Source organism: Felis catus, chromosome A3 (genome assembly GCF_018350175.1).
Source record: "Felis catus isolate Fca126 chromosome A3, F.catus_Fca126_mat1.0, whole genome shotgun sequence".
Taxonomy (NCBI): domain Eukaryota; kingdom Metazoa; phylum Chordata; class Mammalia; order Carnivora; family Felidae; genus Felis; species Felis catus.
Window position 1 is genome coordinate 63,219,794 of NC_058370.1, and position 27,222 is coordinate 63,247,015.

Here is a 27,222-nt window from a genome sequence, read left to right on the forward strand (position 1 = left end):
GAAGACACGACACTGTATGTTCACTATATTGTAATTAAAATAAAAAACTTAATAATAATAGTAATAACATAAAAAACAATTGCAGATGTGCAGGCAGTGAGTAGTGAGACCGACCCTGAGACAGTCTGGCTCCAGAGTCCCAGGCCATTAACCATTCTATACGGTGCCTCTCGTGTCGGCAGCAGAGACCTCAACCTTATGGCACATCCTGGGATCTCAAGGCCACTCCTCAACTCTGCTCACAAACCACAAACATGACTTGATACTTGAATCTCACCCCCAATCCCGCCCCAACATGAGTGACCCTAGCAGCCACATGAACAGACGTGTCGAGTACCACCCGTTCCCAAGTTTATCGTTAGGGTTTAAAAAAGACAGTTCCGGTAAGAAGTTTCTTTCTCATTCATTTGTTGTGCTTTGGTCCTTTGTGGGGGAAATGTTAAGTTAAAAGCAGTAAGTGTATTTGTATATTTATTAAAAATAAAAAGTCTCTTTTGTAGCACTGAGAAAACAGGAGAGTAGGGCTTGGCATTTCTATGTGTGATGCCACAGCACAAACTCTCCCTGATGTGTCTAATTCTCCTTCCTCTCTTTCAAGGAATGCTCACAACTTCACCTTGAACAGGGAGTGGCCCAGAATAGTCGGTAGGCACTTGATGGAAAAGACAGAACTTTATCTGGTTCAGAGAGCTATGTACAAATGGGAAAGAAAGCATGAAGTAAAAAATACGGGATTTAATGCAAAAGACGATCTGACTGAATCACAGTGTGATGCTGTACTCATGTTTGTAATGAAAAAAGCACACCTAGGAAATACCAGTCCTTTTCAGCAATAGAAAAGAGTTCTACGGATAAAGTTAAAAGCTTGTGTATCAAATCTTCACCTGCAAACAGTAGGTGAGAAACCAAAGTTTATCCTGTGCGGTTTGACACAAGGTAACTTTATTTACCTGGAGAAGCGTCCCATGAATATGGTTTTGCCGGAAACACTGATCGGTGGAGTTGGGGAGTTTGGCCAACAGAGCTCGGATGGTATTGGGGATTTCATCCACCATAACAAACGGAACCAAGGCACGAGCTGCCATCTCACGGGAGCGGTAGACAGGGGAGTGACCGCATCTGGGGAGACATAAAAACACAAGACCATTCAATACTCCTTTCCACATCCATGCCTTTGTACTTACTAATGTTCTTTTTTGTTTGTTTTGAATTTTTTTTGGATATATGTCATTCTGTACATGCTGATGTTCTATCTAGCTCCAGCTGGGACATCCAAGCTGAGGGGGAGTGGGGTAGGGGATGGGAGTTCCTCCTTATTCCAAATGTTGGTTTTGTTTTTTTTTTAATACTTCCCTTATTCCAATGATGGTGTGTATGTGTTAGTGTTGGTTCTACAGGTGATTTTCTGTTTCATATAAATATCATTAATATCTATGATTCGATCACAGAAATAAATGCGGACAGGCTTTGGGAATGATTCAATAAATAGTAGCAAAAAATAGCTTCCTCCTCAACAATCAAACAACTATTCACTGAGCACTCAAAATGAACAAATAGTAGGTGCCATGAGAAATAAAAGTCATTGTGGTCTTTGGGGTGCCTATACTCTGGATGGCAAGAGGGGCAGTACATTTGAAAAGATGCCCCAAAAGCACAAGACAGTCCTGGAAGAACGATATGCAAGTGATCTTCATATTATGGCTACATGAGGATAAGACTGTAGATTCTGGTATTGAGAAGGATTGAAAGAAAGCAAGCATGGTTCCCAGAAGGCCGAAACCAGGAAATTGTTTCAACCAGAAACAGTGGTATAAAGCAAGGAGAAAATGCTCAAGGTATAGGTAGATGTATCTGACTGAAGTAGAGGCTCAGAAATAACAGTGGAACTTCAGGCTGAGAAGTGGGTCTGGCCAGACCGGGGAGTGCCACAAACGGCAGACTACAAGATCTTGAACTATTGTCAAGAGAACAAGAGCTGGACCCTCAAGTCACTGAATCCTTGACTCTGGGCTGACTCACACCCAAAGAGCTTGAAGAAAAGCCAGTTCTTAAAGTGAAAGTCACAGACAAGTGGGATTTTGAGATTCTACAAAGGTCATTGGAAAGGCAGGTCATCTAAGAGCCTCTTGACTTTGTAAACACTCAGAACCTGAGAGTCCACGACCATTTTGTTGAAATGGTGCACTTGAAAGCCTTCACAGAGATAGTATTGTTTGAGAGGAAAGCCCAATATGGTAAGTCTCGGCTCAAGTAAGTTCTTAACTAGAGAACTCTCAAGACTCCATGATTTTTTACCCAATTTAGAAAGTAACTCAACTTATAGAAATATCTTAGACGTCAAGACAAGGATGGGGAAGATCAGAAGATGGTAGACTCTGTGGAAGAAAGAGAGGTCTCTCGTTCTGTTTTCGAAATTAATTACTATTCCAAGAAGGTATTACTGCTAAGATCTGGGTCATTAGGGCCATGTGGCCACGTAGACTTAGCATGCAGACGCACAAAGTCCTACCACTGTAACGTTTCTAATACCCCAGAGGTAACACTGACATTTACCTTAACATGACAATAAAAGAACAGATTAATTAATGTACAAATGGAATGGTCCAAAGAGAATTTCATCATGGGGAGTGGGGTAGGAAGAGTGGAGAAAGAGGCACAGGGGAAGTCAAACCTTGGGTCATTTTTTCCCCCTACAAGTGTACATCTGTGAGACAGGTCAATCAGCACACACTTTATGGATGGAGAACTCACCTTACATCATACTGTGGGAAGACACTGGGAGCTAACATTACAGCAGGTAGCTAGAGACGTCCCAACGGTTTTTGACGAGGTTCTGCCAAATCACGCATTTTTATTTTTCCTTTAAAATGATTAAATGTTTAATCTTTAATGGGCAAACGCAATAAAATGTTTGCTTTGGCCCATGATGGGGGTGGGGGGGGAGTGAGAAAACTTCACTTGACAGAGAAAAGAAAATACTCTGAAAACGCTTTGAGATTTAATTAGCAAATGACCTCACTCAAGCCGGGTCATTTGTAGGAAGCTTCCTCATCTGTCTGTTCCCCACCCTTCCAACACACACACTTTGGGTTAGAGTGTGTTTTATGTTGCCGAACTAGGCTCTTGTATATAAATGTTTCTTTTCAAACACAAATAACTCTGACATGGTTACAGATGTTTAGTTTCTAATTAGCAGTAACTGAACACTAAGAACGCCCCTCCTTTTGCTCCTGACCTTTAGCAAATGATGGTTTCCCAAAGGAATCTGGCATCCATACAGGAGAAGGAATGGAAAGTGGGAAAAATGTCAGAATTTTCTGCGTTCAGATACCCTGTGCTAGGGTACTTTCCAAATGCACACAATCAGGTTAAAGAGCAAAATAAAATCTCCCCCCCCCCCACCAAAAAGTAATGCAATTATAGAAAAAGAAAAGCCTATTTTAAAAGTAATATTTAATTATCATTCATTATAAAACAATGATTAAATGTAATTTCAAACTCCTCCACTGCACGTTGTTAAAATGGATGGATAGATTATAGTCAATACACACACACACACACACACACACACACACGCACGCACGCACACACCCATTAAGCAAAAAAACATTTCCAGGTTACTGTTTTGTCAGTTCCTGGGGGGCAGGGAGGGGTCTGATGAGGGGGTCTGATGAGGTATATGTGACCTGGAGTGTGAGAGGATACAAACACAGTCTTTTTAGCCCTAAGCAGAATATATTTGCACCTAAAATCTATCTCTCCCTTGGCTAGAGTCTCCTAGTTTGATTCAGTAAATGTGCCAAAATCAAGTAGAGATGCTCTGTGGGGACACAGAGTCTAGCAGCTATAAAGGATGGAAAATCAGAGCACCTGGATTTCCATTTTGCTTTGTATACTGTGTTTTATGGCCTGGACAAATCACAGTAACCTCTGGGTCTCAGTTGAGCTGACAGTGGTAGCAATAATCTATACCAGTGTTCTCATGTGATGTCTATGAGAACATTCCAAGAGGCAAGGCGCTTTGGAGATACAAAGTTTCCATAGTGAAATGGGCCTGTGTCCAGTACAGGATCTGCATGTTCTAAGAACTGCAGGCCTCTAAATGGCCTCAATGAGAGAAAGAAGACTGTGGTGTGAAGGCTGTACCATTTATAAGAAGATAAAACAACAAACTGATGATATGAAGGCAATGAGATTGGGGGGGGGGGCGCTCCATCAAAAGTGATGAGGAGAGGGGGGTGCCTGGGTGACTCAGTCGATTAAGTATCTGACTTCAGCTTAGGTCATGATCTTGCAGTTCGTGGGTTCAAGCCCCACATCAGGCTCTGTGCTCCAGCTAAGAGCCTGGAGCCTGCTTTGGATTCTGTGTCTCCCCCTCTCTCTGTCCCTCCTCTTCTCTCTCTCTCTCTCAAAAATAAATAAAACATTTTTTAAAAATGGTAAGGAGGAATCTCAAGCCCTTCTGAAAATAAGTAGGTCTGCTTCTGTCTCTCTAAGCCTCAATTTCTTCAGGAAAATACACCAAATGGATCTGGGATCTGAAAGGTCATGTCCCCTTTTACTACTATTTGAAAACCATGTCCTCAGTAGCCCTAGATGTGTTCTAGGCCTGAGCACTAGATCCTTGCACAGGGTGTGCGGGACATGCAGACACCCGAACCTCTAGAACTTTCACTCCAATAAACCCTTCCCATGTTAATTTTAATCTATTTACTGAGTGCCTACTGTGCTCTCCGCACTGTGTAACATGAAAAATGACACATCTGTCACCATAACACTTGCATCCCACAATTACAGAGCCCTTGGCAATTTATAAAATATATGAACACCCCTATTTCTTTACTATGCAACATTCCTGCAGGACACGAGGGCATTACAAACCTAAATGAACAGACGAAACATAAAACGAAGCTCAGAAAGCCTAAGTGGACCCTCCGGGATATGTCAGCAGCAGCACCCAAGCCAGAACCACCATGCACGGCTCCAAGATGGAATCTGTGGGTTATTCTGAGCAGTAGCTCACACCTGGAAATCGAGGGAGCATAAAAATATCTCCCAGCTAATAAAAACGCAGCCTTTACTAGTATGTAGGAAATCTTTAAATGTGTGTGTTGAGTTTCTTGTTTTTGTTTTTAGTATTTGTAGGATCCCCAAAACATTCCAGAATCTAATACAAACTGTGGGCTCTCTCCAAAGAGAAATAGATCTATGAACATACACATGCAATTTCCCATATAATTTCAGGAGGTTCATGACACACACCCAAAACCCTTGGGGCAGTGTCTCCCAGACCCAGGGCAAGAATCTCCAGTTGCTCCTTTGCACGCAGTGTGACTGTCAGGTATGTGCTCCGCTTCCCAGACAGCGAGACAGAGAACAGGACTCTGCTCACAGAATACCACCAGTCTAGAGGGGAGTGAGGCAGATAACCCCATAATCCCAAATCAGTAGTACCCACGGAGACCCACACAGCTAGGAGCGGCATAGAGAAGCCAAGTGGCAGAAGGAGTTGGAATGGCTTTCTGGAGGAGATAAAGGACCTTCAAGTGAGAATTATACACACCTCTGGACTTCAGGCACCACGGAGAACCCTGGAGAGTTTAGAATATTCTGAGCAGGCAACTGTTCTTCTGAGATCTTCCCTACACTTCACCATTTCCTAGAATGGTGGCTGACCTTTATCCACATGTTTCCCTCTATATTTACCCTCAGATTCTATTCCAGTTTCCTTGGAAGGTTTCACAGGTAAGTGGCTGGCCATTCCCCAAACTTTCTCTGCTCACCAGTACCTCCTAGATGAGCATGGAGACATCTGAGTGCCCCACACAAGCCCACACCAGGTAGGTACCAGAGAAGCAGACAGAAAAGCGACTGCCCATGCCCCGGGAGCCCACACTGCAGTGGGAAAGACAGGCCGATCAGCCTGTACTTGTCAGGGCCACGAGAAGTAAACACAGGCTGTTGTAGAAGGGCTGAGGGGAGACACACAGAGAGGAGGGTGGGTGGTCTGGGGGATATGGTCCAGCTGTGATGAAGCTGGGGCAGGCGGAAAGAGCATTTGGGTTGGGCCTGTGTCTTTCCCTGCATGAGCCCAAACTGCCCCTCAGTGCATCCAGACAGAAGGAAGGGATCTGAGGTTTATTAAATAACTACTGCGTGTGGGGACTGGCTACGTACTTTAGACACACTATTTCATCGACTCTACTAAATCTTCATTGCAAGGTCATCATCATCATCATCATTGCTATTTTCAGATGAGGAAAGATTTCTCAACATATTTCAGATCATAAAACTAGCAAGTGTCAGATCCTGCATTCCAATTAGGGTCTGTCCACTTGCAAAATCTAGTTTTCTAAGACTTGACATGCAGCCACCTCAAAATCCTCAGTCTTGGAAAAGCTTTGGACAAGTTCAACCTAGACCCACTGAATGTGACTGGCTTTTGAAGGCATCCGGCCTCTAATTGGTAGAACATGAAGCAGAACAATAAAATGATGCTGATAACCACTAACACTTACTAAGCATTGACAGAGGGCCAGACTTTGTGTTAAAATCTTTGCACGTATTTCCTCATCTAATCCGCACAACAAGGCAGAATGGCTGAGAGAACATTTTTAGGCAATGTGAGGGAGGTATTTTTGAAAGGACTTCATAAGGCCCAGTGACCTTGTGTGAGTCCCTCATTTCACAAGAATCAGAAAGTCTTGAGAAAAGTCTCAGAGTGACTTCACGATCCAGCTAATACCCCCTTCCACTCTCCCTCACTGATAATATTAATGCTCCCCCCAGGTCCTCTACGTTCCCAGGCCCAGCTCCAGTCCTATCCTTACTTTGCAGAGGTCAAGCTGTACCTTGTACAAAACAGAAGCCCCAAACTCCTGCTGCTGCTGCTGCTGCTGCTGCTGCTGAAGATGGTCATCCACTTTCTCTAGATGCCCCTACTTGACCAAGGGGTTGGCGTCCTAGGAGCTGGGCCGAGTTTAAAGAAGCTATGTGTGACTTCCTCCCAAGTCTTTCACTAGATTTACTCAAGAATGCCCTGCCATGATTGTCTGTTTCTCATACAGTAGCAGCACCGTCTGCTGTTGGGGAATGGTCATCTATTGATAAAAGTTGAGATAACTCTACCTAGCGAGGTATTTCTGCAGGCTGGGTGAGAAGGCATAGGCTGAGACCTCAGGCTATACTACTTTAAAAAGAAGAATCTTGCTATAAAGTGGAACCTTGAACAACAGGGGTCTGAACTGCACGGGTCCACTTATATGCAGGTTCTTTTCAATAAATACATTGGAGAAAATGTTTTGGAGATTCGTGACAATGTGAAAAACTCACAGATGAACTACGTAGCCTAGAAATACTGAAAAAACTAAGAAAAAGTTGGGCATTATTGTAAGATGACAGTATATAATACACACAACATACAAAATACGTGTCAATCAACTGTTATGCTATCAATATAAGGCTTCCAGTCAACAGTAGGCTACCAGTTAAGTTTTGGGGGAGTCAAAAGTTATATGCAGATTTTCAACTGCGTGGGGTGGGAGGGTGAGGGCCCCTAATTCTCAAGTTGTTCAGGGGTCAACTGTGTATGTTCTGTCAAACCAACTATCGTCTACTATCCTTGGTACCTCTGCACAATGCAACTCGTCCTCACTGGAATGAATGTCATTTCACCCTCTTCTGAACTCGGCTCAGGTTTCACTTCTTTTGCAAAAATCTTACTGCACCTCCTCTGATCAGAATCCATCCCTTCCTTTCTCATACTCTGTCCTTGCAACTGCACACTTAGATCCATCGGAGCTGGGGGCACATCTCATCTGCCTTCCCCACAGCAGCCTCATGCACCATGCTAGAGCCTACCAAAACGACCTGGAGAGCAGAAGCGGGGTCTTCATAGTTCTGAATAACACAGCACATAGGACAGGAGCTAAGAACATGTTGTGAAATCCAGCAGAACTAAGTTTAAATCCAAGTCCTGCCACTTAACTAGCGTGCGACCTTGGACAGGTCAATTTTTAGCTTCTATAAAATAGGCAAGAGAAATGACCTCATAGGGCTGTTGGGAAATTTAAGTGAGATAAAGCACATAAGATGCAATGCCTATAAGTTAGTGGTCAGTAAGTGGTAGCTATTATTGAAGCTAATAGCTGGAATACCTTTCAAACTTAAAAGCTTTATCCACAAGTACAAACTCTCTAGTGTTCTCTATCTCAACCACTGCCTGAGGACACAGAGCCTTGCTTGTACCAAACGGGCTTCAAGTGCTCACAAAGGCTACCCTTCTGCCAACCCGCCAAAGGAGCTGGAAAAGACAGATGGAAGGTTGAGTTTCTTTGGGGCAAGTGCCCTGTGGGGCCCACAGAATTTATTCTCAGGTCTAGGGCCCAAATTCTATTCCATGCTGATGCTGTTTCACCAAAGATTTCTTTTTCCTTTTCATTGTGTATAGTTCCTGATTTCAAATCTTGCCTTCAGGAAATACGTACGTGTGTGTGGGTATGTGTGCATGCACAAAAGAGAGAAACCACTGAAAAAAATGTCCGTACCAGTGAATTTGAAAAAGCAGGCATTTCAGAATGTCCTGTGACTATTATGTTTTTGTTGTAAACGTGGCATTGCTATAGCCCTTCTCCCACATTTTCAGGTGAGTTCATGCCCATCAAGGTCGCCAGATTCTCTACTTGTCCTTTCTACACCAATTTTCAGTTCATCAAAGGACCTACCACCACCTGAACAACTTGTTCCTTTTCTTGAACTCAAACCGCTAGCATTTAGAAGCTGCATTGACTGTAATCTTGCCCTCTGCACAGCTCATGGATTTCTTTATTCAAATATATTTCTTGGAAGCATAATGGGTTCAGCACTTTTGAAGTTTGATTTTTAAAAGTCCTTGGTTTGGATAGCCAGAGGGAATTAAGAGCAGTAGACAGAAGCTAAGCTAGAAATTGTACGTTTCCAGCTTTCGTGGACAAAAAAAATATATATGTATCTCCGGGTAGAATGCTTAGTTTAAATGTTTATCCATTGGACAGCTCAAAACATAATTGCTCTTTGCAAATTAACTGCAATCAACACAGTAAAACCTTTTAAAAAAAAGTGTTTTTGGGGCGCCTGGGTGGCTCAGTCGAGTAAGCGTCCGACTTCAGCTCAGGTCACGTTCTCGCGATCTCGCGGTCCGTGAGTTCGAGCCCCGCGTCGGGCTCTGGGCTGATGGCTCAGAGCCTGGAGCCTGCTTCCGATTCTGTGTCTCCCTCTCTCTCTGCTCCTCCCCCGTTCATGCTCTGTCTCTCTCTCTCTGTCTCAAAAATAAATAAACGTTAAAAAAGTGTTTTTATCAAGAAACGCTGACAATAATAAGCCACAATAGAGCATCTGAAAACTTCAGTATGTAACCACTTGGTACAGTATAACCACAGAGCTAGGCCATAGAAGACACATTCTTTTAAGGTTACCTCCACTCTGCCTCTAAGTTATCAAGGCTTTAAGCAGGCTGACTAGTCACAGGCTATTAAAAACGGTGAAAATGGCAGCTGGTCAAGAGCTGGGAATGAGCCTCCATCACTTTGACACCCCTCCACTTGCTCCTGCAAGAACTGGGCACAGCACTAGGCCACACATGTGGCAAAACGCAGGGTCACAGATGCAAGGACAATGGCTACTTGCATTCATGCCATGCCTTTTAGTGTTAGGAAATAAAGCAAGGGAATTTTCCAACAGGGAGGGAGGAAGGTATCTAGTGTGGTACTTAGTTCAAAAAGCTCTTTGAACAATGCTCTTTAATTATTTAAAATCACAAACGTGGGGCGCCTGGGTGGCGCAGTCGGTTAAGCGTCCGACTTCAGCCAGGTCACGATCTCGCGGTCCGTGAGTTCGAGCTCCGCATCAGGCTCTGGGCTGATGGCTCAGAGCCTGGAGCCTGTTTCCGATTCTGTGTCTCCCTCTCTCTGCCCCTCCCCTGTTCATGCTCTGTCTCTCTCTGCCCCCAAAATAAATAAACGTTGAAAAAAAAAATAAAATAAAATCACAAACGTGTCTTAAATACATGAAAGGGTACACGATTTCTGAGTGCTAATCCCTGGTTACTTGCTGATATCAAAATACAGAGATGAAGTATGAAAATTGTATTTCATCTGAAATTTCACTTCATTCTTTCGTTATTTTTTTGCCTAGATAACAATAAATACAATTTGAAATGGAATTTTTCAGATTCTAAACAAATGGTCTAGACAGTTGGAAAGAAGGGGTTTTTTCCTCTGGAACACTGAAATGTGGTGTCCTTTAACAATGATTCTTTCCTGACTCTGGGAAAAGCGTGAGAAAGACTTTACAGCAACAGAAATACACAAACATGTGGGAAGCCCTAGAAATTAAAAGGGAATCATTAATTTCACTCTTTACCCAAAACAAAATGGAGTATTACAAAGTGAAAAAAAAAAAAAAAAAGACAGCTATCTAACACACCCAGTTTAAACTCTCCAAAACAATGAAAATAATCACAAGACTTAGTCTGAAATTTTGGCATAATCTTCCCAAGCCCAGTCCACGTGTGGATCTTCTCTCTGACTCTGAATCCATAAGCTGCGTACTGGTCTACTGGTGTCTGCATGGACAGCTGGAAAACTGTTCTGGAGCTACCCTCAGGACTCCCAGGCTGGGATAAGTGGCGTGCAGGGCAGGAGCTGGGGGGCGGCAGCTTGTGCAGAGTAAGTGAGAAGAGCTGCACATTCCTCTCAATAGCAAAAGCCCTCACACTGTTTCTACTCTGGCTCCACAAAAGACAGAGATGAGCACATTCAGGCAGCCGCTGATTCTCTAAAGGGGTTGAACGTAATACCTGGCCCCAGCATGTCTTCTTTTCCTGCAGGTAGTGAGTGGCTCAGAGAAAAAGTCCTGACCATGCCGGGTCTCCTTGGGATGATGGTCCCTGCTCAAAAGCCAAGTTCTCAAAGCAGTTTCATACAGTTGAAATTCACTCCATTAAACTTCACAGCATATTTACCATGAGTGGTTTTCAGTTCACAAACACGGGACTGGGTGGTCAATTCAACAGACCACACAAAGGTATAGACAGAATTTGCCTTCTTTTTAACCTAATATATATATTTAGGGGGAGGGTTTGGAAAGGAATGTTTTTGGTCTGGTTGAAAAAGTTGTGTTTGTTTTTAGCTTTCAAATGTTTCAGAACCTATGATAGCTCTCTATTGCCACTTTAAATACAAATTTCTCATTTTGGCATTCAAAGCGTCCTAAATCTAGCTCAAGACTGGCTAAGCAAATCACAGGTGCTGAGTAAATCTTTCTTGCACTGACAGAACCTGACTTTTCAGTTGACTGTATCTGAAAAGATATTAAAATCTCATAAAATCTAAACATCCTGTGAGTAAAGTGAGTGCTCAACAGACACTGGCGGTAATTTTTAAGTAAATACTTTTAAATGTGAACAATTTTATTAACTTCCCTTCTGACAAGAATTTGTTAGATTTCTGAAAAATCCCAATACCCACGGCTAAAACCCAAGAAAGGAAAGAAAGAAGGCAAAGTAGGGTCATCTACTGTGTGTCTGCTAGATGTCAGGAAATGTGCTAGGTACTTTTGAATATTTTATCACATTTTTTTAGTGCTCATACAAACCCTTTAAAATAAGTACATAATACTATATAAACATATGTAGCTTTTTGTTCTAGGTGGTCTAGTGGGAACATGTACAGAATGATGAGCTACCAAATAAAATGTAACCACAATCAAAAAAACTGCAGTGTGCCAATTTCTTTCAGTTATGGTAATGGATGTACAATCCTTTGTAAAGCAATTTATTGCACTTAATGCCAATGGTTAGAACTCGTATTTGCAAACCCTATATATAATGAATTGGTGGCCTAAAAGTGTTTCCTATGGCTCTAACTAGTGTTTTGCAAAACAAAACCTAAAGCTTTTTAATATATTATCTTTAAGGAAGGCAAATGAATCACCAGAACATGACAACTGACCCAAAGTCATCCACCAAATTACAGGCTTTGTAGCGCAGAAGTTTATCAGCCAGAAATGTATGAGGAACCCCATATCAGACTGGGACAGGTTCCCCAAAGGTTGTGGCAGTATCCTCTGGTGACCTCGATCAATATTGGTCACCTCAGGTCAAACCATTTACAGTCATTTCAGGTACAGCATTTATTTAGAGACAAATTCAAAATATCCAAGAATAAAAATCATTAGCATTTTTAATGACAAGAAGAGACACATACGGGTCAGTATATTGGCTCTTCATTGGCTTGGGGAAAAATTACACACATAATCATCAGATTTAAGGGACTATTTTGCTGGAGGGAAACCTGCTGTGAAGTAGAAACTCTCCCATGGTCTTGGTGTCTCTTAAGTGAGGCTACTTTGAAAACATTCTCAGATTAAAATATTAGCGTCTAGCAACGTGGCCACAGGCAAGTTACATAATGTCTTTTCACATCCTCATCTGTAAAAGATTAGAATAAGTGATCTCTAAGGTCCCCCTCAATAACCAAATCCTATAATTCAATGGACATTTGGACATCCCAGACAGATAGCTATCTTTTTTATTTTAAAAGATCTTTATGATCTCTCCTGGCTTATTCCATGGCTTAATCTCATAATAATATTGATGCCAATAATAAAAGTTTTAAGTCCAACACTACCCACACTCAATCTTTCTACACTGGGAGCCAATTTTCTCTAGTTTGAGTCTCTCTGGAGTTGGAGAACAAATGACCAGTGTTTTCGACACACAGGAAAACCCTTCATTAGCTATATTAGAATCCTGTCATTAAATCACCCCTTGCTCTTCCCTTCCGCGGGCTAAAACCACCCAACTCCTTTAATCAAGTAGAACCTCTCCTCTAGAATCTAGTTAATTATTTTGCCTCTGCAAAGAGTTAAATGAATCTTCCCAATACTATCAGTTAAAACAATGATTTGTGCTACTGCTGGATGAGAGAAATTTGAGCAATTTCTCTGAATTTGATTACTCTCCAGAGATTGTAATTTGTTTTTGCTCAAACCAATTAATGCCCCTGAATGATTCTTCTATGTTTTGTAGCAACACTTCAAGCTAAAATCCGAAAGAATGAATTAAAAAACAAAAAACAAAACGTAAAGTACATGGAAAGTTTTGAAAAATTCCAAGAAATTACAGATTTTTGGCCTGAAAAAAGAGCACAAAAGAGCGAGGAATATTGAGTGTTAGCAATAGACCCACCCCATGGAAGATTCTTTCCTCAAATCAAGACTGCAATTAGGTAAATTGAGTCATATATCAGCCAACCTACAGCATCCAAACAGACCATTGTCAGCCCTATTTTTAAATACCTTCAGGGAAAGTTTTACATCCTCCTTTGGTTGCCCCAATGCTCGTGTTAGTGTCACAGTTAAAAGTACTTAAGTATAATTATACTTTTTCCTGCTGCAACTTAATTTCATTTTGCTGGCTCTATATGCCAGGGAAATAAATGAATCTATGTCTAAAAGCATAACTTTCTGACTTGTGTCTAGAAGATATTCTGAATAATAAGAAAACAAACAACCAAATTAAAAAAAACAATGGGTCAAACTCTGAACTGACACGTCAACAGAGAAGATAGATGGATGGCAAATAAACACATGTACAGATATTCAATACCCTTAGTCATTAGGGAAGTTCAAATTAAAACCACATAGAGATACTACAGGACACTCACGAGAAAGACTAAAATTAAAGACTGAGCATATCAAGAGCTGGCTAGGATATGGAACAACTGGAACTCTCATCCTTTCCTGGTACAACCACTTTGGAAAACATCTGACATAAAAAGTTAAACAGACGCCATCCATACAACCCACTCACTCCACCCCTAGGTGTTTATGCTAGAGAAAGGAAAACATATGTCAATACAAAGACTTGCATATGAATACTCCTAGCACCTTTATTTGTAATAGTCAAAACTATACATAGCACAAATGTCCAGCAATAGGTGAGTCTATAAAAAAAATTGTGATACATGGGATACTATTCAGTGATAATAGGAAACAGATACACATAGTAACATGGATAACTCTCATCGCTTAGTCAGGGTTCTAAGTTCAGGGTTTCTGGGGTTAAAAATATGCTGTAAATATGCTGAGTGACAAAGGCAGACAAAATAGAATGCATAATGTAGGATTCCATTTATGTGAATGGAAATTAGGAATGCAAATTAGTCTGTGGTGACAGAACGAGGACCAACAGCTGTTGCCAGGTGATGGGAGCCGGGAGGCTGGAGATTACAAAGGGGCACAGGAAACTTTTGTGGGTGATGGATATGTTCCCTATCTTGACAGGCATGATGGTTTTATGGGTATATAAACTTATCAAATAGTATACTTTAAACATGTGCACCCTATTTTATAACCAATTATACCTCCGTAATGCTGGTTTTAAAGAATAACCTTTCACGCACTTTAGAAGTCACCAAACTATACACATCCCGTCTGGTTTTCCCTTCTCTGCCTCCAATCCCACCTGCACATCATCCCAAGTCTTCCTTTCCTTAGATCAAACAAGCCCAGCTATTTCCTTTGAACGTTTATGACCAGAATTAACTTTTCCTTGTGCTCTCTTAAATCAATGAACACCGAAATCGTAATGGTTAATCGTATAAGAATAAAAGAATAAGAATAAAAGAACAAAAGAATAAAAGAATAAAAGAACAAAAGCTATTTTTTTCTAGGACAATGCCTCCAAATCTTCCACATGCTGTTCTAGGACATGCTCAGTGAGAATAAGTGACTTTGCCCAAGTTAAAAAAGGGGGGTGATTGAACAAGCTGGGATTCAGAGTCAAGTTTGTCTGTCTCTACTGCCCATGCGAGTTGAGAAAACCAGTGCGCCTCAGCTATAAGACGTTTTTATCACACTAGGATTAAACAGCCGTAACACATGTTAAAAGAAATTCAATTTCATTACACTTACGTACACTTGACAACTCAAACCATTCAACCAAGCACTGCCAGATTTGTTGGGCCAGCTTTAATAAACACATCTGCATTTAGCAGCGGGATTTTCCATGTGGTTATTAAGGTTAAACAGATTTTCCCCCATCTTGAGTAGATTAATCCTGCTTCCTAATATCTTTTATTTTTGCTTATTTTAATATTTTGCTTATTCCATAGTGAAAAGGCAAATTTCAACTTATCCCAGTTTGAATCATGCCAAATTCTAAGAAGACAGAAGCCAAGGTAGTACACTGTTATTTAATATAGTCTAAATGAATACACAATGGAGACTGCTGTGCAAAGTTTAAAGATGAAACAAAACTGATCACACACACACACACACACACACACACACACACACACACCTTACCACTAATTAAAAATATACTAGTGTTACAAGTATACAATTTCAGTGGTGGTATTATCTTTGTTCAGAAGCAAGGTACAGTGCTATATGACTAAAGCTCTCCAGCATTTAATTAGGTTACTAATTATAAGGAGAATCACATTACCTTTAAGTCCTCCCCTGGATTGTGACTAAGGCTTAATACATTAATTTCACGGTGATTGTATTTTAAGATGGGGAACATGTCAATGAAGAATTCTGGCCACATCCTCCAAAAGGACATGTGACTGAAGGTTTGGGCTGTCACACAGCTTGATACATTTAACTAGGGAAAAAAATCACGAATTCCCACTTTCCCACTGCTAATTTTAGTGGCCAAGAGATATCTTACATTGCATTTTAAGCAAAAGTAGCATTCAAGGGAATCTTCACAGAAGGTATACACGTGAATATAAAAAGAAAGAAGAAAATTTGTAAGCAATATTTATTTATTTCCATTGGAATTCAATTAATAAATTTAGCCTCAATTCAGTATCATCTTACTCCCCAGGTTCCCTCCTGGCCCATCAAAAAAAAAAAAAAAGTGCAAATTATATGAGTCATTCTTCAATCATGCCAAGGATATAACCTTCAACCTAAGATTAAAAATAAAGTGCTACGTGTGATATTCAATACTGTTCAACTTCTGGGTGCTAAGATCTAATAAATACAACATTTCAAAGGAAATTAAACAATCTGGATCACTTCCATTCATCTTCGTGATTTCATCAGTAGATCTCTATGGCTTTGGTGACATTTGCTAGTATTTGGACGCTGGGTAAATTGGTGGAATTTGCCATCATTTAGTTTATAATCTGTATCACCACTTTGTACAAGGCACAGAAAAGTTCTCTACTCCCCTATATACTTCAAAGCATTTCATTTATTGTTCAAATGATTACTCTGACAAAACCATTAGTCAAGAAGAAAGTAAAGAAATCTTGTTTTTTAAAGGGGAGATTTTTAAAGATGCATCTTTCACACCAGAGTGCTTTAACCACCCATGCTATTTCTGGCAAAATCTTTATTTCCTAAAAGAATACTTTTTAAAAAAATTCCAGTTTTTTTTTTACCTATAAGAAAAGGTCAGGGCTTATTTTTACTGGTTTCACTCAAAGTGAGCTTATATATTTTAAATTTACTTTAACTTCTTCCTAGGCTCCTATATTTTCTTGCCTTTTCTAAGGAAAACACTAAATTTGAGAAAAGTATTGCTGAAACCATGATGAATGTCTCATGACCGCCTTCAAATGATGGTAGGAATAAGCGCATAAGCACACACATACACAGGGGAAAAAAGCATCTTTTAGTCAGGGTGCTGGGTTCAGGGCTTCCAGGGTTAACAAGAGAAAAAGCTTTGGGATCTGAACAGGGCTATATTCATATTTCTTTCTTTTTTTCTACCCTGAAATTCATACTGCAGCTATGTCACCAGGGAACATGTTTGCAAGGCTTGAGAAGTTTCTTGGCTTAGCAAAAAGCAAGCAAACAAACAAACAAAAGGCAACAGTGTAGTCCGCAAAAAGAACCCCCATCACCAGTGAAGCCGAAAGAGCTGGCTGAGTCACAGGTCAAGGGCCTTATAGCAAAAATGGGTTGGACTGAGGATACAACCTAACAGGAAAGCATAAGGTCAGATGTGAGTTTAATTTGGTGAAGAAACATGTGCCTGACCACTTAATGGCTGCCAGATACCACAGAGGAGGTTCACTTAACTCACACCACTTCTGGTCATGGAGCATTTCAGTGCCATTCTTTGAGAATCAGAGCAATACATGCTACTATTCTAGCCATCAGGAGACCTTATTCCCTGCTTTTGTTACATTTGTAGAAGGAAAGTGGCTATAGTGGTTTGGAAGCAATCATTTTCAAGATAGGGCTCTGGCTCTCCCAATCCCCAAATTTCCCAAGTACGCCCATATGATGGTGGCGAAACAGTCTCTTCAGCATGTGAAGGTTCTCTGTGATTCTCTGTGCTCAGAGTCTCACCGCTTTTAAAAGAGTGAATAATGCCTCATATCCAACAACAATTCCATTCAAAATAAAGCGGACCGTGCAGCCCAAGCCTTTGGTATTTCCAACCGTGACCAAAGTACTGGAGCTATTTATTCATTTGTTCATCTATTTTTTATTGTGGTAAAATACAGATAACATAAAATTGACACATTCTTAAGTGGACGGTTCAGTGGCACTGAGTACATTTTCCAAGCAGTTTCAGAGAATTTTAGACTCTGGCCTCCATGTCTAGATACACATTCCCTGGTTGATACTCAGGGCTTCACAGTGAATAAATGTCATTCTATTTCCAGGTAACTTCTCAGCTAAGTATTCACAGTCAGAGTTCACTCAACACACTAGGGTTTGCATGCTTGAGGTGAAGAATGAACCACCGAACCCAAGCATTTGTCCATTTTCTTCCACATGGAAGATAGAAACGCTGGTAGTCTCTTCCTTGCCAATAAACCTTTTGGAAAATAAGGAACCCACTATTCTGACCTTTGGGATTTTTATCAACATCAGACTGCAGTTCAGAACACAGACAGGAAACTGTCCAAGGAAAACATGCCCCCAAATGAACAGGACATAAACAGAGCTGTAACTAGGTAATTAATGGTAGGGACTTGACTCCCCTCACTTCACTTCTCTGATAACAATCTGGCATTTTATCAGCAGGGTCTTTTATCTGGAAGGATTCACTGTGTTCTGCTGTCTGGAACTATTCTGGGAGGGGACAAAGACAAGCTTTCATCTTGGAAAGGAAATGGAACCACATCTAGAAGGCATAAGGAAGAGTCAGAGCTGTTAAAAAACCTTCAAGTCTCTCCCTGCCAGAAGGAAGAGGTAAGTAGAAAACAGGAAGCCCCCTTTCACTGAAGGCAAGAGAGCAAATTCTGGTGGGGAAGAAGTCACTGCAGTCCTCACCCATATCACACATGTGAACGTGGCAACTTGCTTTCTGCCGTTGTTCCAAGTTCTGCATCCTCTCCCCACCACCGACCTTATCCCTTCCCCAAACACTTCCCCAAACACCCAACCGATGTCTTCTATTTCTCTTCCCGTCCAAACCCAAGAAACTTAAACTAAACCATACGGTGGTATAACTGACTAATAATAACTTAAAAGTACTATGTCTCACAGTGGGATTTCCATTTTAGAAGGGATCGAAACCATGTACTTAAATAATGAAAAGTCTATCTGTGAAACTCAAAATGGAGGAGGCATCTGAGAAAACTGGGTGGGTAGAAGGCACCACTTAAGGCTTCTGAAATCGTTTCAGATAGTTTTCAACTACCTTAGGGGTAAAGCTGGCCCGGGTGAATGGCTATGGCCATTAGGCTACTGGCCCTCTGAGTGGCTTCATTCCTAACAGGAAAAGGGACCATTAGGGAGGTGAAATTAATTAGTAGTAGAAAGCATTCCCTTATCCTCCCTCCACACACGGCCATTCCACTCAGCCCTCATAAAAACATGTCACGGATTGGTCGTGGAAGGACTTGGGAAAAACAGGGCTTTGAACGCCCCATCCTACTTAGAACCCGGGAATATTTACCCAGGGTTGAGCCAGGGTGGCCGGCCCGTTCCAAAACCCACACAGCCTGGGGCTTATGCACCAGAGCACAGCTTCTGTCAGGCTGTGTAGCAATCCTGTGGAGGCCCCTTGGTCCTACTCAGGGCTCTCATGACAGATGGTTCATAGCAGTACAGACAAGGGGACGGCACTAGGAAGCCTCTCTGCTGGCCAGTTTTCAACAGGGCCTTCTAGCAGGACACGGCATTCTAACACTGGTACTTTCAGGACGTGTTCAACCATGCAGCAGAATGCAAATCCCGCTCCGGTCTTTTCAAGTTTTCCCTAAATCCGGTTTTTATTCTGGCTCTGAACTAAATTCTTAAATCGTGCAGGGGGGAAAAAAATGGGCACAAAGTGACTGAATTATATTAATTATATGGCATGGAGGCTCAGCTAGAAAACAAGAGTTACATTTCTTAAGTTTCTCTTCACTAGACTTACGCAGGTTATAATGAGTATTAAATGAATTTCACTTTTCATTTCATCCAAGCTGAAAAGAAGCTGAGCCTTAAACTCTGTCTTTAGAGAAAAAAAGAGATTCTTCTGGCAAAAAAATAAATAAAATAAAGTAAAATAAAATAAAATAAAAGTAATAATAATTAAACAGTTAAGCAAAAGAAAAAAAAAAAAAAAAAAAAAACCAAACCCACACTACTTACCCATCACATCACCCAAAAGGACCGCCTTAAGAGACTCATTTGTTTAGTGTTTGAAAATATTTTCTACCCACTGCTTGTCTGTGTGACACAACCTTCAGTAACAATTCAGCTTTTTCTTGGCTACCTGGATATATTTCCATAGTTTCTACCCAGATGGGCTTCTCCTAAATGACTGCAATAATCAAAAACAAGATGCTTATTTATTCAGCAGCACCCCTCATACAAATATGTATTTTTGTTAATGCTCTGGACATTGTAGAAACCAAACAGAAAAATCTCATTCGTGTGGGCCTGCCTAATTTTGATTTTTTTTTTTTTTTTGCTTATTTAGACTGAGAATGAGCTGCAGTTTCCCTTTGCGACTGAAAGTTTTCATTCAAAGTTAGGGAACATGTGGCTATCTCTTGGGGACCGGTGGCCAGGATATGAACATGCCAGGCCAGGAGTTCTCCGATACAAACGAAAACACAACCCTGAGGGCACATCTCGCTCCTGGTGTGCCTTCCAGCAGGTTTCGGCTAGTAATTTTTGGTTAGTGAACGAGCAAGGTAGGACTGTGCACGTGAAAAATGCAAACCTGAGAAAGAAGCGGGGTGGATTTCAACCCACAGTCAGAGGCCTTGTGGCGTGGGTTGTCAGCTACTACGGTAACCCGGTGCCGTTGTCCGGCCACTGGAGCAAGCTACCCGAAGTTACTCTATGCAGTTTGGAGTAACGGAACTTTCACGTCATAATAGTCAGTGATTTGAACACTTCACGATTCAGACTTGCCATTTTTCCACATTAAGTGTGGGGTTACCACACAAAGAAACGTTGACAATTTTTCAAACTTTCAACATATGCTGGCTGATAGCGTTGAGATTCTGTTTTCTTTCCAAGAGAATCAAAAGAGGATGATCGACTAAGCTGCTGTGTGTGAAGGTACTCTGTAAATATCAAAGTTTTACCTAAATGTTTGTAGCTGTAAATTTTTTTCTTTTTCTTTCAGTAACTCGGGAGGTTTTCAAAGTTATGTGAAGTTTCGACTGTGGAAACTTACGATGGTAAAGACAGATGAAAAATATATTCTCTAACAGTTTAAGAGTTATAAATAAAGAGGAACCCACAAATAATCTCATTAAGACTTTATGCTTCTTGGGCCTCAAGACACATTTTTCTCTTTGCTAAGACACGCACAACTGTGCAATGACCCATGATTTCCTATTCTAAGGAAAACTTCTTTTGTAAGAAACTCTCAGTATTTCTCAAGAATCTCAGAACTTCAGTTGAGCCAGTCTTATTTAGCAACCTGTCACAACCACTTGGGCTTAACTGCGAGCTTTTCTTCCTTTTCTACTGATTTCAGATTAGGAAATGAGACCACTGCCAAAGCAATGCCCAAGATGGGATGGAGGGAGAGCTCAAGAAAGCAAAGTGAGTCCAAATATTTGTCATTCGAAACTGTAGGTTAATTTGGGCATGTGGAGAACTAACTTGCCATGTAGCATCAGAAGCAGGCATATTGTGGTGTTAAGCATTAGTGTAGCTAAGGGAGTGGCAAAGAGCCTGGGTTCTGGAGCCAGACTGCCTGGGTCACATCCTGGCCTTTTCACTTCCTAGCAGTATATGACCTAGGGCACATTTCTAAAACTTCCTACAACCCAGCTTGTCCTCTCTGGAGGATGGGGATAATAACATTACAGACCTCTCACAGTGTTGTCATGATGATTAAGTGAGTATGTGTCAAGTTCTAAAACAGTGTCTGGCCCATAGCTAAATACTATCATTTATCACTAATTTGATGGAACAAATCAGGGCAAAGAAGACAGGGACCAAGAAGCAGCATACCAGAAAGGATAGTCCATTAGACCAAAATCTTATCTGTCTGATGCTCCACTGTATTTCTATCGTGCCCAACACACAATTGATGTTTGCAGTAAACACCTATTGAGTAAATGAATAAATGAATCAGTTCTTATAGACTGACTCCTCAACGATGTTTTTACTGTGGACATATGATGCTTACACTTTTGGTGCCTTGGCTTTTCTATCTCCAAAGAAAGGTACCGACACCTGCTACCTTGCTATCTCAAACTGACGGTCGTCAATAAGAGAAAAAAGGCAAATCATTTCAAACTTACTGGAGGGATATATAAGTCAGTGACTTTTTTTTCAATGTTTTTATTTGAGAGAGAGAGAGAGAGAGACAGAGAGACAGAGAGAGACAGAGCCTGAGTGGGGGAGGGGCAGAGAGAGAGAGGGAGACACAGAACCTGAAACAGGCTCCAGGCTCTGAGCTGTCAGCACAGAGCTCGACGCGGGACTTGAACTTGGGAATGGCGAGATCATGACTTGAGCTGAAGTCGGATGCTTAACTGACTGAGCCACCCAGACGCCCCCCCAAAGTCAGTGACTTTTTAAAGCAATGTTCCTTTGTTAGTGAGTACATATGAACACAATGACATCGGGAGGACCCTTGTGATACCCTGAGTCCTGATTTCCTCTGACTACAGCTGGCCTGATGGAATGTGATGTTAGACGTTGTGCTAGGCCCTAACAGATGGCTGTTTCAAGCCTCAGGGTGCAGAGGAATTACCTGGAGACTTGTTTTGAAATTGTGACTTTTAGGTATCTATGGGACATGCAGAAGTTGTCCAGTAGAATGCTGAATCTATGATTCTGTACGAGTTCTAGATCTAGGACACCGCTCACTGTATGTGAGGAGCAACCCCAGACAGTGCAAGCAAAGTGAAAATGAAGAGAGTAGAGGGCAGGGCAAAGAGGCACACCAATACTTAGGAGGAAGCAGAAAGAAGGGGTCCTGCCAGAGGAGAAAGATATAATGGCCAAAGAAGGCCACAGAGGAAAGAGCGTCACGAAGAAGGGGATGTGCAGTAGTGTCAAACTCCAGAGAAAGGGAAAGAGGGATGAGCACTGAAAAGCATCCAGAGGCTTCTATGACTAGGTCACTCCCACTGCACCCTTATAGGGGCAGCTGCAGTGAAGTGGCGGAAGAGGCATCCAGGGTGCAGTAGTTTAAGGAATGACTTAAGGCGGGGAGGGTGGGAACGGAGCCCGTGAACACAGAAAACCTTTTCCAAGCATCTGGCTATAAAATACGGGTGAGAACTATGGGGGCAGGTGGGGCGGGCGCCTCCATGGAGAGTCTAGGCCTAATGGCCTCTAGTTTCTCTTGCAAATGGGAGGTGACAAAAGTAGGGGCACTGGGTTTAGGCAACAACACAAAGTAGGCCCTCAGCAAATATATTTATGGGACAGATGAACTGATGACAAGAGTACTCACAAAATAAAGTGAAAGACAAGAATAAATGGTGAAGAATAAATCTGTAGCTGGTGTGGAGGGGAGGCGAGAAGCACAGTCAAGAGTCTCAGGGCTCAAGGCAAGTGAAGAAAATAAGATACGAAGGAAAAAGTAGAAGGATATGGGGGTGAATGCATCCTGGGTAGTTGATGTGACTAATGCAGCTTGTTTTAAGTAGATTATAAATAGACTGGGAAGGGTCAAGGCCCAGAGGAGAGGGAGGAAAAAAACTGTGCCAGTCAGGGAAAGATATCCCAAACATGCTGGGTCATTTTAAGCCTACTATAATTCATCTTTGCCTTCCTACTCTATTCCCTAATTTGTATTTGCTGCCTAAAGGGAAAGACCTACATTTTTTATCTTAAAACACTCCCTACCATGTAGGATAAGATGACCGCACATCAGTCAGCATTTGGGACTTGCTGTTGTCAAATCCTTCAGTTCAGCATTAAGAATGCCCACTGAGCACCTTGGCTACAAGTCTTGAGAAAATAATTAAGACTAAGGAAATAAAAGCTCCTTAGGGAAAGACATTAATAAAATATTTTGAAATTTAAATGTTACTATATTTGTAAGAGTTTTCCTCCTACTAGTTATTATTTCCATATGCCTTAAATGTATACCTCGGAGCAAATGCTGTCCTTTATTAAAATTAGCCAAGATTCTCTACCATCGGTGTCCCTTGTTAAACAGCAAACCATTTATTTTCTGAATTTCCTGGGTCATCCTTGATTCAAGTGGAAGCAAGGCTCCTTACAATGACTTCCAAGTTATGAATCATAAAACTCTCTACCACAATCTTTCTCTTGTTAGATCCAACAGTCTACATGGTAGACAGCATGGCTTTTCTCTCGTTTTGCATGAGCTGCTAATCACCATGGGAGATTTCTGAAAGCCCTCAAGAAAGAAAACTGAATTCCCTTCTTTTCCTGCCTTGCTACTTGGGAGAGCCTCCTGAACTTCTCCAAGAACACTGGCACTCTTCCCCTTATTTACTGGCCCTTGGCCCTTAGTGTATCTGTCACATAATTCAGTGGTTAAAATTCACTATGTCAGGTGCAGAAGCATGGGTTTTATCTCACTAGCTAGGCCATAAGTTCTTCAAGGATGAATGCTTTCTTCCTTTACTTTGCATCTTACCAGAGACCTAACGCTAGCTAGGTATGCAATGGATATTTAACAACTACTTTGTTAATCTATTAACTGATTGGATTCTAACTTTTAGAGTGAATGGCAGCAATAGGCCATGGATTATCATCATTATCAAATATTTCACCTAAGAATGAAGCTGTTTGCAGATCAAATCACTTGTTCTAACATGACCTGAATTGGCCTGTTGAAGTAGCAGATAACACCGAAGAAAAGCTGGTCTCTACAAGTTTTGTTTTTTCAGCTTGCTTTGTCAATGCATTCCGTAAGAGGTGAATTCCTCATTCCTTTTGCTCAAAAACATATTTAGAAAATGGTCTTAAAGAGATCTGGCACCAGAGATGAAGTTGGCCAGGCCCCTCTCTAGGAACTAAGAGATAAAAATCAGTGACGGATGACAGAGTATCCTTTTATGCCAGTACTCTTTGCAAAAAAAAGCTACACAATACAGGAAACATGATTTGATTTCACATGCTGAAGCTCAGCTACCCCTGGGTAGAATTCAGAAGTTCAGAAGGCCATGAGCACAGTACTCCACATGAAGCACTAGGTAGACAGGGCGAAGGTAAAAAGGAGATGGAGCAGGTAGCTGCATGAAGTGTGAATTAACCAGCATTAGGAAACAACCTTCCAGTCTCTGCTTTTAGGTCCTCCCCTGTATAAGGCCTAAAACTCCAAAACCAACGGTCATTGCTTTATTTAAAAATGTATGCCTCTATAATACAACAAGTAGTCCCAAGGAAGTTAAAGACTCGGGTCTTTAACATATCTGTATGAAAGGAAGAAGTGAGCACAGGTTTGGCTTAGAGGCAGAGGGGAAAATGGAAAAGCCAGAACCCCCCCCCCCCCAAGGGGAACTGAACATCTGCACCTTGACATCTTGCCCAAAGCTGGAACTGGTATCAGGGTCACATTAGTAAAACCAGAGGTCAGAGTTTCCACACACTGATAGGATGGCAGTTCCCTTCCTTTCATGCCTCCATTGCTGGCAGATCAAGATGGTATAGGGACATTTCTGACCTTTAAGCCCAATCTCTAAGGCTCGTGGAATTTAGCAGTAACCACGGGAGGGGCGGAGTTCTGCTGGACCTCCAGGCTGGCCAGGTGGGAACAAGCTCTCCATTAACAGCACCAGCAAAGACCTATTCTCAGTTGTCTCTTCTTGTAATGGGCTAGGCTTGAGGACGCTTGTGTTCTCTCTATAGGCATCTCTGTTCAAAGAAGATCCTTCAGGAAGTTTGGGCAACAAAGAGTTATCTATTTTAATCACTTTTCAGAAAAGCATCTCTGACTCTTCTCAAAGACTCAGATGTTCCTTGTACTTGTCAGAAAACAAATGTGGTTTAGGCCAACATCTGGAATGGAGAAAAATATAGCAACCACAAAAAAGATAATTAAATTAATAAGGAATGCTTTTCAGACATAACATCCCATAGGCCAAAAAAATGTTTTCAGAACTATCCAGAACAAAGTTATAGAAGTTACTTAGAAGCTAAATTTAAGTGAATTAACTGCTGGAGGGCACCCTGTAGGAGTAGACCACTGTGACCTTGTGGGCCATGACAAGAATGGCACCCCAACAACCTGAGTTGTTCAGCTGATCTGAAATAAAACATCTCAAAAAGATGCCCTGCTGGTCATCTCAGATGTACTACAGAAAGCCCAACAAGGGATCAGTTCTTCTTGAATGCTTTCAATGACCAGCAGCTCAGCATTATGGAAATCTGTTCACTCTCTTGCTAACTTTCACAAAATTCTTCTTTATGTTAAAATCTGAAATCTATCTCTTACTTTCCCATTGGGAGCACAAGAAAGAAATTATGTGCCTTCTGCCATATGGCCGCCTCTCAAGTGTGTAAAGACCATTACCATGTTGCCTTTAAGTCTTTTCCAGTCTAACTATTTCCAGATGTTAAGCTTCCTCCTCATCTTGGTCACCTCCTCTGGATAAATATTAGTTTATCAGTGACCCTCCTAAAATGGGAAGCCCAGAGCACAACAACACAATAGGCACAAGGATGTAGGTTTAATCTGACCAGAAGAATTCAGGGGGACTACAGTTTCCACTATCTGGAAGCAGCAACTGCTTCCTCAGGGCTCACCAGGAAAGCCTACTCCCCAAGATGTTTTCGTAAAAACTGCTAGGGAGCCAGACAGCTCTCATGCTGTAGGTACACAACATTGGCTTTTCTTTAGAAAATCAGAATATGATACCTATCTCTACTAAATGTCATCTTGATCATCTCAGCCTATCGATCCAGTCTTTCAAGACTCTTTTGAATCTTGTTTTTAAATTATGAACAATGTCAGACATATCAAATACAAAATAAGTATACAGAATACTATGACAATCAACCACTTGCCCAGAACCTACCTTAAGAACACACCACAAATAAAATTGAGGCTCCTAGTATACACTTCCTCAAGTTTATCCCCTTCTTCCCCAGCCACATAGAAGTAATGGCCACTAGCCTGAGTTTGCGTTACGCCCATGCTTAAAGACTATTTTGAACTTTGATTCTATCACCACTTATATTTATGTTATATACAAACCTGATAAGCATGTGACCTAGTCTGTGTTCGTTTAAGTAAGTAATTCAAATGTTGAATAAAGCAGCATTGCCTTCATCTATCGGACTGGCAATCCCATCAAAACAGTGAGCTGACTTATTCTTAGGGAATCCTTACTTGACCTCAGCAAACAAAGTGTAAAGCTCTTGCAAGTAATACATTGAATGACTCAGTCTAAAACAATCAATATCAATACAACTGTTTGGTCACTGATAAAGTATGCCTTTCCCCTTGTCTTTTAAAAATCCTTCTGCAAGCTCCCAGCAGAATATTCCCATCCCACATTTCACCCAAATTACTGACATGGATCTAGGTTCATAAGTACCTGAGGCTATAAGTTACCTGGGTCCAGGAATTTGCCATCAACAGGACGACAGTGCACTCTTTTTTAATCTGCTCCCCTGCATCTAGCTACAGGGCCTTCCTTCCAGTTTACTGGTTGGGACAAGCCAAAGCAGAAGTTTAAAAAGTCGGCCCTCTTCCTATCACCATCAACCCCTTCCTCTGTATAGAATTTTTCTTAAAAAGCAAACCAAAGGGACTTTTATCTGCTATTTTGTAAGTAGTATTATCCCCATTATATAGATTGACAGCCTGAAGCACACAAGGGC

The 27,222-nt window shown here is 41.4% G+C and overlaps 1 protein-coding gene across 8 annotated transcripts in view; it reads right to left on the reverse strand.

The window, feature by feature from the left end:
- Window positions 1-27,222, reverse strand: part of THADA (THADA armadillo repeat containing) — a 332,244-nt gene that overhangs the window by 150,669 nt on the left and 154,353 nt on the right. For all 8 annotated transcript variants that reach the window (XM_045054143.1, XM_045054144.1, XM_006930069.5 and 5 more), the window contains one exon: window positions 951-1,119. In XM_045054143.1, coding sequence (XP_044910078.1) covers window positions 951-1,119 — 169 coding nt within the window. The remainder of the gene's footprint in view (window positions 1-950; window positions 1,120-27,222) is intronic.